We start from the raw sequence: 12,384 nt of genomic DNA, 5'->3' as shown, positions 1-12,384 counted from the left end.
ATGTTTTTGTTGGGAACATACTCCAAATCTAATTTGATTAGCTAAATAAATTAATACAGAAAACTGCATTTTGAAAGGATCACACCCTAAAAATGGATGAGTACATGTAAACATACGCTAATGCAGTGAAATGTTAGGCAGGCAAATGAATGACGTCTATGTGCTATTAGTGCATGAGAGTTTAAATGAGTTTTATCTGTGGGCTTTAGATATACTACTCGCGCAAAGGCAGCCTGCATCACCACAACCCACACCACTCGGAGCAGCAGGTGCTCACCTTCAACGGGAACCATACGCACGGCAAGCTGCCCGCGCTGCACCCCTTCAGCCGCTACACCCTCAACGTGCGCGTCTTCAACGGCCGCGGAGAGGGGCCCGCCAGCGTCAGTGTGGAGTTCGACACTCCAGAGGGGGGTAAGGATGTACTAGATGCACTCACCCACCGTTATTGCTCTCACTATTGGCGCCACACAGTAGCCACTCACACATGTGGTGTATGTGTGCATATTCAATTAATTTATTCCTCCTGTCTCTTATGATTTTATTGTGTAATTTTTTAGCCGCCTTCTTGGCCAGGTCTCCCTGGAAGAAGAGTTGGTCTAACTCAATGGGACTTCCTGGTTAAATAAAGGATAAATAAATAAAAAATAAAATAAATAAAATAAGTAATGTTGTTCTTCTTCATTCTTTCATTATATCTATTATAATATTCTGGATTGATTGATTGATTGATTGATTGATTGATTGATTGATTGATTGACCCATTAATTAATTCATTCATTCATTCGTTTGCCTCTTTCAGTGCCAGGGCGGCCATCGTTCCTGAAAGTAAACCCCAGTCCGGACTTCCTCACCTTGGAGTGGGGACCTCCTCATGACCGCAACGGGCACCTGACGGGTTACACTGTGAAATACCAGCCAGGTAAGGCAGACACAAAAAGCCTCCCTACCCGTATCTTATGTATGACCCACAATGGGATTATAAATAAAATATTACACACAGGTTTACAAAGATCACACAGAAGGGCAAACCAATGTTTATTTACATGTAGGGGTCTACAAATACGCAATGATAGCTGTCAATGGACTTTAGACAGTAAACCTTTTAGAAGTAGTGTTTCCCGTTTCACAATCTCATCCAAGTGTTCTTTCACATATACAATCAGATGGCAGGTTTCTGGTTGATTGTAGGTCATTTCCCACCTACTTACCCTCTTTTCACCAATCCACTCCCCCCTGTTGTCACCAATCCCCCTCCTGGTCCTCTAGTCAATAACAGCCATGACCTGGGCCCGCTGGAGGTGCTGACGGTGGCAGCCAATGAAACAAGCGTCACTCTGCCCAACCTCAAGTACAGCACGCGCTACAAGTTCTACCTGAACGCCAAAACTCAAAAGGGAGCTGGGCCCACCATCAGCCAGGAGGCGGTCACAGTCATCGATGAAGGTACGCGTTGTTGAGCTCACTGGAGGCCACAGAGGTGGAGTTTGAGGTGTATGCTCATTGTTCAAAGTTAAGAACTTGAGTACAGTTATTGGTGAATGTTTGCTATCGCTAATGTGAACAAGGAAATCATGTTTTGTGATTACGTTAAAAAAAAGACATGGTAGCACCTTGTACTTGTTCGGAAAGGAAAATGTAGAACAATGGCAAGTCAGCTACAGTATATACAGTGCTAGAAGAAAATCTTTTGCTTTTCTCTGCACTGAGAATCCTGTCATATCTCATTTTCACTTCCCTCCTCAGTCCTGAAGAATTTTACCTTTCAAGTGTCTGCTACAATAGGAAGCCTCGAGATATTTTGGGTCACTTCTTCGCCTCTCATAGAGTGGAAATGTAATTGAATAGCTAGCAATCTGAAGTCATGTCAGTTGTCAGCCTTTCAAGGCTGCCAAAAAGAGTTCGGAGCCAGCTTTCAGATATGAAATCTTACATAACCCTGTCTCTGGTATAAGTTGATTCTTTTCAACAGACTTTTGTCTGACAGTTTTATAATAATACTCTCTGGCTTTTGGCCATGGTTGACCTACGAATGAGAAGATCAAAAAGAAGAATGCAGAAAGACCCACAGCCTTAACCCCCATGGGATTTTTTCCTTGTCACTGATGTTGGAGAAAATGAATGATCTGATTTGCTCTGTCCCTGAATATGGAGACATGAGCCTCCGAGATGTGTCTGAGCCATGTCTTCAGATCAAACCCACTGTTGAATCAGAGTCCCCCGGTTAATTTCACCTACATCGATTATGCATGAGAGGGGCACACTGCTGGTAATGAATGTATTCAGGTTTCAAAGGCAAATTCAAAAAGCATGCTGACAGCAATTAGTCTATGTCAACAAACATGGAGCTCATTAGTCCAAGGAACCAAATGCTCTGTCTGCAGCAGTGGTTTTGATTGTTTGAACTTGTGATCCTTCCCATTATCAAGTCATACTGTACACAGTTTTGACTGCTGATTACTAGAAGCGTGATCTCTCTGGGGTTTTTTCAGTCCAGTTGACTGTCTCTTTCCTTTCCTTCCCGTATGGCAGTCCTGGGGGTGCCCACTGTATTATTCGTGGGGAAAGGTAATAGAGAAGAATGAATTAAGACCAGAATGCATGCTTCTCTACCTGGCTTTAATGCTGCTCCCTAAGAATGGTCCCTTCCCTCATGGCGTGCTCCTGTGTTTAGGGAAAATCTTATTGCTTTGAAGAAGAGATGCATGCTTTTTAAAGCAATAATTCAAAGACAGTTTAGACGCTGTTGGTTTAGAAGCGCTCCCCAGAATAGATTGAAAGGGCAAGGCCCAGTGGAAGCTAAGCTTTTTTGTTTTGTTTACTCTTTTCCCCTCCTGAGCACGATCTCATAATAGCACATTTATTATTTTTCCTTCAGCACTATTGTTCCCCTACCATACCACAGCTTCCCCTCTCTCTGTGTGTTTTGTCTGTCTCCCAGAAGTCCTTTTTCTATACCCTTTCCAGTTCCTGTCGATACCTCTTTTGCCCAGCTGCTGCCAACCTGGCATGCCAAAGCACCCTCCACTCTCATTCCCGATTCCCAACACCACCACCACCACCACCTGTGTGACCTCCCCCACAATCTGCTAGGCTGGTGATCTTGCTCTTGCTCTTGCTCTTGCTCTTGCTCTTGCTCATGCTGTGTCTATCCAGCTTGTTGTTTCTTACACTTCTTCCTGTTTCTTCCAGGACACCCAGAACCCCCAAAACACCCACACCACATCTCCCCAACCTCACAGTCTGAACGTCACCCTCACCACAAGGGTACTGTCGCTTTAGATAACACATCTAACTTAGCTTAGCTAACTTAGCACTGTCTGTTATGATTTAACCACGACTTAACCTCCTGTCCGTAGCAATTGATACCTACTACCTGTAGAGTGAATGACATTAGAAACTTCAGACGTTCCTGTTTTAATTCTGTTTTACAAGTTGATGAACCATCCTCAAACAGATAAACAGTTAAGATTGAGGTTGAAAAGAATACCTAGTGTTGCTTTAGAATCAACTGACAATCAGATTTCAGAGTGAAAAAAATGAAAAGAAAGAAGTCAGATATCCAATAATAATACAATAGGGGCCATGTTTAATCAATTCTTAACCTGAGATACATTGAACACACTCTTTTATTACATTACATTATCCTAGTAGCTTCATTAGTGACTAACACGATGAGGCCTTTGCATTGTGATGTGACTGAGGTGGTGACTGCACTCAGGCTCTGATTACCGTCCTTTCTTCTGTGTGCTGTATGCAGCCCATCGTGACATCGTGACAGTGCCCAGAAATGTAAGCTCGTCCTGGGCAGAGGACGGGACGCTTATCAGTTGGGAATCCTGGGGACCAGAAAAGAACGTTTTTGTCGAATATTCTGTAGAAAACAGTAAGATGTACCTCTTGTTATTATAGAATGATATAAAATAAATAAAAACTAGCATATAGGTGGCAAGAGACCCTTATGCCTGCGAGAAAGTTTGCATTGTTGAAGTTAGTCTAAATATGATTATTTGGCTGGTTTGAGTAAGGTGAATGTCACTAAGTCTCATTTGACCCATTTGGATTCTGGCAATAAATTATCTTCGTGGTCTCTGGCACCTATATCCTCAGATAGTAGCTATGACATTAAGCTGCATGCTTTAGTCAATATAAACATCGGAGATAATGCCATTGAGTAGGCTATTATTATTATTAGGTTAGACGTAACCTAATACTGTATCGTACTAATTTCAATTACATTTTTTCACCTCATTTTACATAGTCTAATACAATATGATTAAGTGAATTTATTGAACAATTGTATTAGCTGTACCATTCTAGAAGGCATAGTATGAACCACCATGGCCTCCCTGCCATGCCAATCCATTTTAGCCCTCCGTCATTTAGACATCCGACCAACCACCCATGGCGTTGTTGCGATGAACTTCCCGTTTGCCCCTCAGGTGATGAGTGGAAAAAGGAGCCGGTAAACGGCTCTGAGTCGTTTGTGCTAAAGGGGCTCAAGCAGGGCCTGGCGTACAAAGTTCGTGTGGTTGCTGAGAGCTCCTCTGATCGAACGGTCTACGGGTCGGAGGAGGTTTTGGTGACCGTCCCAGGTGAGGCTGTGCCTGGCTTTCAGCCCAGCAGGCCCTTTTGTCAGAGCTGTCAATCCCACGTTCAGAACGTAAAAATCCTGCCATGAATTGGAATCAGCTGATGGTAATGAGTGCTCAAGGCATGAATAGGGCCTATCAGTGACTCAGTCAAGTCTTTTACAGTATGTACAGTATATGTTGAAAGGAAACTGCGGCAGGGATCTTTACTTCTGAACCAGGTTTTGACACCCTGCTTTTTGTTGGCCCTAAGGGTGAAATTTTGTTTTGTGAATGCTAGGGTTAGCATTTACCTTGCCATGTCTGTGTCAGTGACCGTGATGTTATGTCCTGCATGGCATTAGGATTTTACCTTCTGTCTGGTCGGGAAACTTTGTGATCGGATCTGTTGAGTGTTTTGGTTTTTGTCCCAAAAACCTTTGTGTTTGCCCCTGCATGGTATTTTGTTGTATTTTGTTGTTTGTTGAACAGTTGGTAAGTGGTAATAAATGTCAGTGCAAAAGTTTTACTCATTCCCACAGGAGACATTTTGTTTTCTTCATGTCCTTTCCCCCAAAGATGTTTATATATCATTTATGTACCTCTTTATGTTTGATAGTGAGTGAGTGAGTGAGTGAGTGAGTGAGTGAGTGAGTGAGTGAGTGAGTGAGTGAGTGAGTGAGTGAGTGAGTGAGTGAGTGAGTGAGTGAGTGAGTGAGTGAGTGAGTGAGTGAGTGAGTGAGTGAGTGAGTGAGTGCATGGGCATATTGTCTCTCTAAGTTTAAGCTCATTGACAGTTGCCTGTCCATCAATGTCTCACAAGTCTGTATGCATGTATGCTCCAATTATGTTGTCCTAAACAGTAGCCTGCTTAATATACTGTAATGTACTGTACATATACTGTCATATTGGATTGTTGTTGATTAGATTAGATTAGATTAGATTAGATAGCCCTTATTGGTACACAAAGGTACATTTGATTTGCAGTGAAGTGAGCCTCACTCATACAAAACATTGATAACACATAGGACACACATAACATCTAAGCAACCCACAATGAACATTTAGACAAAACCTAAAGTACCTTAGTGCGTCCTATTAAAAGTCCTATAAAACTAAAAACTCCATTGTAACGGGTGCGTTTTAGCCCCCTAAATCCAGATTTTTCTAAAACTCTGTTTACAGTACGTGTAAACGAGAGGCCAAAACGAATGCGTTTTCAAAAATATCCGTATACCTGCAAGCGACTTCTAACTTTCCCTCTCTCCTGCCCACAGCCATGGCCAGCAGGCAGGTAGACATCGCTACCCAGGGCTGGTTCATCGGCCTGATGTGTGCCATCGCCCTCCTCATCCTTGTGCTCCTCATCGTATGCTTCATCAAGAGGAATAAGGGAGGCAAATACCCAGGTGAGACATTTGGGCACACCTGTACTCAGATCAACTTTTGAATGTCATGTATGTATGATTGATTGATTGATTGATTGATTGATTGATTGATTGATTGATTGATTGATTGATTGATTGATTGATTGATTTAGCTGGGATGATTGTACACATTTAGTACAGCATGTGTGCATTAAGTAACTAGCACAATACAGAAGTATGATCATAGATAATGATTAAAATAAAGATTAAAAAGAAAGATGCTGCACTTCCCCGAAGGGGCTGACTCTTTCTGTGCTAATGGCTAAACAAGTCTCTCTGCTTCTTTCTGTGCTGATAGTTGCTGTTTTTCATTATAGAAATATTGTTTTTTTTCCTGTTTCCTATTTACATAGTCAAAGAGAAAGAAGATGCACACGCTGACCCAGAAATCCAGCCCATGAAAGATGAGGACTGTGTTTTTGGAGAGTACAGGTGAGAGATCTGACTGTTGCCATGGAGCCTACTGGGCAGGCACCATCTTGTCCCCAAAGTCTTTCTCCCCTCCCCCCTCCCTCTCCCTTTTCCCAGAAGAACCCCCCAATCCCCAGCAGGACTGGAAAGTATGTGGAGTAAACCAACATGGCGGCCAAGACACAGAGGAGCATCTGGCGAGGCTTCAACGAAACGGCACTCCGTGTCTCGGAAGCGGTTTTGCTAACAAGTTAGCAACTTACTCGGTTGCCAATGGGAAATGTTATGGCAACCAAGTAAGTTGCTAACTTCACTCTTGAGAAACACACCCCTGGTGTTCAAGCACAAACTGTATTTTCTTTTTTTGATTTTCAGTTTTTGTAAACTCTTTATGTGTAGTTGGGTTGTATGTGCATGTATGTTGTCATTACATGCCCAGATGTGTATCTCAGTATTTGCGCCATCAATTATGACATTCATTCTCTAGATTCAGGATGATGTTGTTCAGGTAACTTTACATACAGTATATATAAACCTTTATAAGGCTGTTTTTAAATTAGTTTAACGATTTACAGATATATAATGAGGCACTGTGTTTAAAGGTATAGTACATCAGGTCATCAGCTTGGCTAAATGATTTATGCATTATTGACACATCATGTATGCGGCGAGGATTCTCCCATATTTATTATGAAATGAAAAGCAATGTTGCTGTAATACTTGTTATGCTGTTGACCAGACCTCCAGAGTTAGCCTGCTTTATCAACTGCACGGAAATGGAAAGACTATCTCTCGGCACTTTATTTTGTAAAGCATTTTGAAACATTCCTTTTTTTACTTGGCATTTTTTTTCGACAGTGGTTGTATTTTAGTTGTTTTGTATTTTTTTATTACTGGCATTTTTATTGCTGCATAGATTTCAATCTACTGTACTGACTCTCTCTAAAATACCATACCTTGGCATATAGAAAATATAACATTGTGTACTATGCATGGCTAACATATGTGATATATGAATTGATATAGGTACGTATATGTCTGAACTGACGTGAACTGAGAAAATAATATATATGTGACTATGTATGAATATAATAGTACTCACAGCAAAGGTCACCATCAAGTGGCGATACCGGATTTAAAAAATGCTGACTTTTCAGGCTTGAAAGCCTAACAAGATAGGGATAAATATACAGTATTATACTGATTATTTTGCTTTCGCTAATGCAATTTCCATGATGAAAAGATCTCTTTTCCACTGTGTAATCTCAAGCAAAACAATAAGGCAATCGACATGATCCCATGCAAAGACCAATGTGAGCCACTGTGCTGGAGATAGTGTCTAGTTTGTTTAGCTGCTCGCAGGGGCGTGTGTGTGGAACACTCGATAACAAGTTCATATTTTTTATTAGCTCTACGGCCTTAAGAGGATTATGAATGGATGGATGGTGACCTTGTTTTTTGCGCTGGGTTTCCCCCCTCGAGGAAAATATTGACGCATCAAGTCTAGTGGATGCTACTGTAGCTCTTATCATTCCCAAGTCTCAACCCCCCCCCTTTTGATTTTCCTAATTGGATTAATATTTCTGGGACCATGCTAAGAGGATCTTGTATAATGAAGAGTATAACCAGGTGCATTAGTTTGAAATGGGGTTCACAGATGAGAGTCCTCCTTCCAGCACATCAGGCCGTGGCATATCTCTCTCTCTCTCTCTCTCTCTCTCTCTCTCTCTCTCTCTCTCTCTCTCTCTCTCTCTCTTTCTCTCTCTCTCTCTCTCTCTCTCTCTCTCTCTCTCTCACTCCTTTCCATCCTTCCCTATTTCTTTTCTCACCCTCATTTCCTTGCCTCTTTTCTAGTTTTCATCGGCCATCTCTTGCTCTCTCTCTCTCTCTCTCTCTCTCTCTCTCTCTCTCTCTCTCTCTTGCCCCACTCTCTTTCTCCGTCTATATAGTGATTCTCTCTTTCCTGCTCCTTTCTTTTCTTTCCTCTTTCTCTTCCCCTTTCCTCCTCCTACCCTGCTGGCCATGGGATCCTCCTGGTTTATGGGCCAGTGCGCGTGTCTGGGACGAGCTGAGATTAGCTGTTCTGCTCAGATGATCCGGTGACAGATACATTTCATCAATCTCCCCGTTTCCTCCTCCTTCTTCTCGGCCATTCCCAGCACCCCCCTCTCTCCGCCTTCCGTCCTGCACCTAGCCCCATTATACAACATACAGCATATACTCAGCTCTGAGACTCTGTGGGACATAGAGCAAGATGCTTTTTATTCATGTTTCTGCTCCCTGACTCCTTCACCCATGTCATTTGTATCCCCCCTTCCCTTTCCTCTCAGCTTGTACAGGGAATGTAGAGCTATCCGAAGGTAAGGAGGGACGCTGCTACGACTACTGGCATGTGTAGGACCACTCTTGACTAGACGTTGTGGATTGCCACTGGGAGAAAAAAATCTCTATATGTGTTCTCTGTGTGAGTGTATGTGTGTGTGAGTGTGTCATCTTTTGAAGTGCACTTCAGACAAGTCTCCCATCACGAAGCGACTCGCACATCTGTGATGATGCATATTCCTGCTGTTGTAAAGGCACTGTCAGGTCCCATGGAGAACGGTTTCGCCACTTGTTTCTTCTCATGTATTTGCAATCCCGCTGTCGGAGGCTGATAACATGCTGGTACCATTTTTCTCTGGGCTGGCAGTGTCAAGAGCAGACTTTTCTATTTGCATAGGGTCCTGATCGGTTTCTGATGGGAGAGGAATATCACTTTGACCTCATTGCTCTTGACTATCACAGATATTTTGTTCTCATCAACTGCTTGATTTTATTGCTTTTCATGCACTGTGTTTTCTATTTGTGTCAGTGTTCTCTGAGCTTTTTAATCAATGCTTTATTTGCAGTGATGTTTTGTGTATTTGTGGTTTTCGCCATTCATAGCATAATCAGTATGAATGTGACTTTACAGTTATTTGTTACTTGTGCTTTTGTGATCAGTGACATATCAATATACAGTAAATGTGACTTAATGTCCCAGCCAGGGCAATTAAACAAAATACCTGAATTTACATGGCAAAATTTTGTTTTAGCGGTATGCCTACCTTAAAACAAACAAATGACTGAAACAAATGTGCGCTGTCACAAGCTCATTTGATACAAAAATATACCATCAAACAGCCTTGAATGATTGATTTGTAGCAATCCAAAAATTCCTTGGGGCAAAGTAGGCTTGCACCATCATCATCCTGCATGGAATGCAAATTAATTCCATTCATGTTTGTGCCAAAGACACAAGTGATTATACTTAACCTTACTGTATGTTCACTTATATCTGTATCACAGTGTATGTGTTACAGTGGATACCAAAACGAGGTCATCAATGTAAGGCCTTTCCTTACCTTGAGTTCAGTCCTGTCATCGCAGCATGAGTCCATTCACATTACAGCACTTTTGCATGTCTCTCCGCATCAAAGCTCCAGCTGAGTCACACGCAGTGCGTTATGAAGTGCTAATTCAACACTTAAGGAGTGCAGAACCAACACCATGAGTGTTAGATTAGACTCTCTTAAGGGTTGAATTAGCAGTGCAAAATGCACTGTGGAAAACAGCCCAAACTAAAAACAGAACTGCCACGTGACATGTATGCCGGCCATTCATTACCATTCCATCCTGTAACCACCCTGCATGTTTTTTTTTATTATTTATTATTTTCTCCTAGTGACAGTGAGGACCACAAACCATTAAAGGGGAGCCGCACCCCGTCCAATGGGACGGTTAAGAGGGACGACAGTGACGACAGTTTAGTTGACTACGGGGACGGCGGCGACGGGCAGTTCAACGAGGACGGCTCGTTTATCGGGCAGTATAGCGGCAGGAAGGAGCGCGACACGGCCGAGTGCATTGAGAGCTCCGAGGCACCGTCCCCCGTTAACGCCATGAATTCTTTTGTGTAAAGGAAAAACTCGGGTGACCGGAACGGACAGACAAGACGGACGCATGGATGGACAGGACAGAAAAAGAGGGGTGGGTGGGGGTGTTAAACGTGCCAAGGCAAATGTTCCGCTGACTGCCCTGTGGACAGACCCTTATTGCGTGTGCGTTTTCACAAGACACGCAGACAGACGCAGACGGACAGGGGAAGGACGGACAAAAGTGATGGAGGAACATTTGCAGGCACATGGGCAAGAGGGGCCTAGTGCGACATGGCCAGGGGAGAGAGATGGACTAATAGTGTAATAGGTTATTCAATGGGCAACGCAGCAGTGGCATTCAAAGTCTTATATTATATTATATATAATTACATAATTAACTTTCTTCTCCTCAGTATTCAGCTAGTCTTGGCTAACATCGGAACACTCTCCGCTCCTCATTTCTATTGAACATTAGCGGTATTAGCACTTCGTAAAACATTGCCGGTTCCTGGCAAACCAGTTACCTTACATGCGTTTATTTTGCAGGCCTACTAGGGGTGAATCTGTCTGCAAAGTGTCTGGAAGGAATGCCCTCAGGCTCTGCATAAATATTACTGTACATAAGAAAAGAGACAAAGCTGATGTAATGAACACTGTCGAGAGGAGCCGACTAAAAATAGACTTTTCATCCACTTTTAATTGGATGAGATGAGATGAGATGAGATGTCTATACAAGATATACGTAGGTACAGTCTTGGACACTAGGAGGGATGTTGAAGGGATCGTAAATTTCAGTGCAGTTGACCCTGATAATAAAGGGACAGAGGGGGGAGGCGAAGATGGGGGGAAACCCCACCCCATCATGATTTTCACCTCCTCTTGTCTCGGTTATATTTCACCACCCTAAAAAAACTGACATCGCTGCACATTCTTCAGCCGAGGAGGAGGAAGAGGAGGAGGAGGAGGAGGCCACTAACCTTTGCATGACCCCATTCTCAGAACCCCAATCATCACAACCTTGACCCTGCATGTGACCTTGTCTGGTTCCCATGCCAACGAAACTAGGATCCTCTCCCCCCACCACCACCACCACATCAGACAGGTTGAGGGGAAGGACCAAGTTACAGCTGTCTGTGACAGTAGAGGACCCCTACCCCAGGGGACCAGGTGGAGAAGTGTGTGTGGATGTGTGTGTGTGTGTGTGGGTGGGTGTGTGTGTGCGGTGTGGCCTTCGGTATATAGTGCCTTTGCTATAGAGAGCTCTGCTTTTAGGTTCCCTTTTCCTCCAATAAGCTACAGCTTCAGCCAAGCTCAAGTGTTTTTTCATGGACTTGATATAGCTTTGGCGGTGTATAACTGGCACAGGCTGGCTGTGGCTGTCATATAATGTACTCTGCAATATTAAATAGGCGATAAGGATGATGAGGTGCCTCTAATGAACATGACGACTCTCCTGGCACATACTACATTCATTTTTAATGGTTCATTCTCATTTTGTCCTCTCCTTCTTTAGTGTATAAATATCAGGTGTGCGTGCGTGCGTGCGTGCGTGCGTGCGTGCGCGCGTGCGCGTGCGTGCGCGTGCGTGCGCGCGTGCCATGTTTGCCCATGTGTGTCAAAGTATGAGCTTGTCCATCGATAAGAGCAAGTGAAACAAGTGATGAGATGTCTGTGTTTACATTTGCTTTCACACAATACCTTGTTTTCTTTTTTGATGTTTTTCAAATATAAAATTCCCTTTCCATTTTTTTGTTAAAAATCACCAGGACTTTGGTTTGGGAATGGAATTGACTTATGTGACTTGGTTTTTTCATAACTTGCATCAAGTTTTATGTTTGGTTTGGTGGTATGAATCTTTTTATATGTAGATATGTTGTTAATTTTTGTAAATATTTCTACTTGTTGGGCAGAAGAGACATGGGAAAAATGCCTCGTGAGGCGCTGGCGAATGATGGACATGGTCTGACCTGTTGTTGGTGTTGTGTTCAATATTATCTTCCTTATTTTTCTGAACATTGTGTACTGCTAAACGCGTAGTGGGTGGCTTCTGGGCACCCGCTCAAAAACTCTTTCCAAGAT

The 12,384-nt window shown here is 43.0% G+C and overlaps 1 protein-coding gene across 1 annotated transcript in view; it reads left to right on the top strand.

The window, feature by feature from the left end:
- Positions 1–11,859, top strand: part of LOC134447829 (neuronal cell adhesion molecule-like) — a 108,892-nt gene extending 97,033 nt beyond the window's left edge. The window contains exons 22-27 of the mRNA XM_063197500.1: positions 210–414; positions 803–922; positions 1,270–1,446; positions 5,849–5,980; positions 6,352–6,430; positions 10,113–11,859. Of these exons, the coding sequence (XP_063053570.1) occupies positions 210–414; positions 803–922; positions 1,270–1,446; positions 5,849–5,980; positions 6,352–6,430; positions 10,113–10,347 (948 nt within the window). The 3' untranslated portion in view covers positions 10,348–11,859. The remainder of the gene's footprint in view (positions 1–209; positions 415–802; positions 923–1,269; positions 1,447–5,848; positions 5,981–6,351; positions 6,431–10,112) is intronic.
- Positions 11,860–12,384: the final 525 nt, after the last annotated feature.

The sequence above is a fragment of the Engraulis encrasicolus genome, chromosome 4 (genome assembly GCF_034702125.1).
Source record: "Engraulis encrasicolus isolate BLACKSEA-1 chromosome 4, IST_EnEncr_1.0, whole genome shotgun sequence".
Classification (NCBI taxonomy): Eukaryota; Metazoa; Chordata; class Actinopteri; order Clupeiformes; family Engraulidae; genus Engraulis; species Engraulis encrasicolus.
Note: the sequence above shows the minus strand (reverse complement) of the source record. Positions and strands in the feature narration are given on the sequence as shown.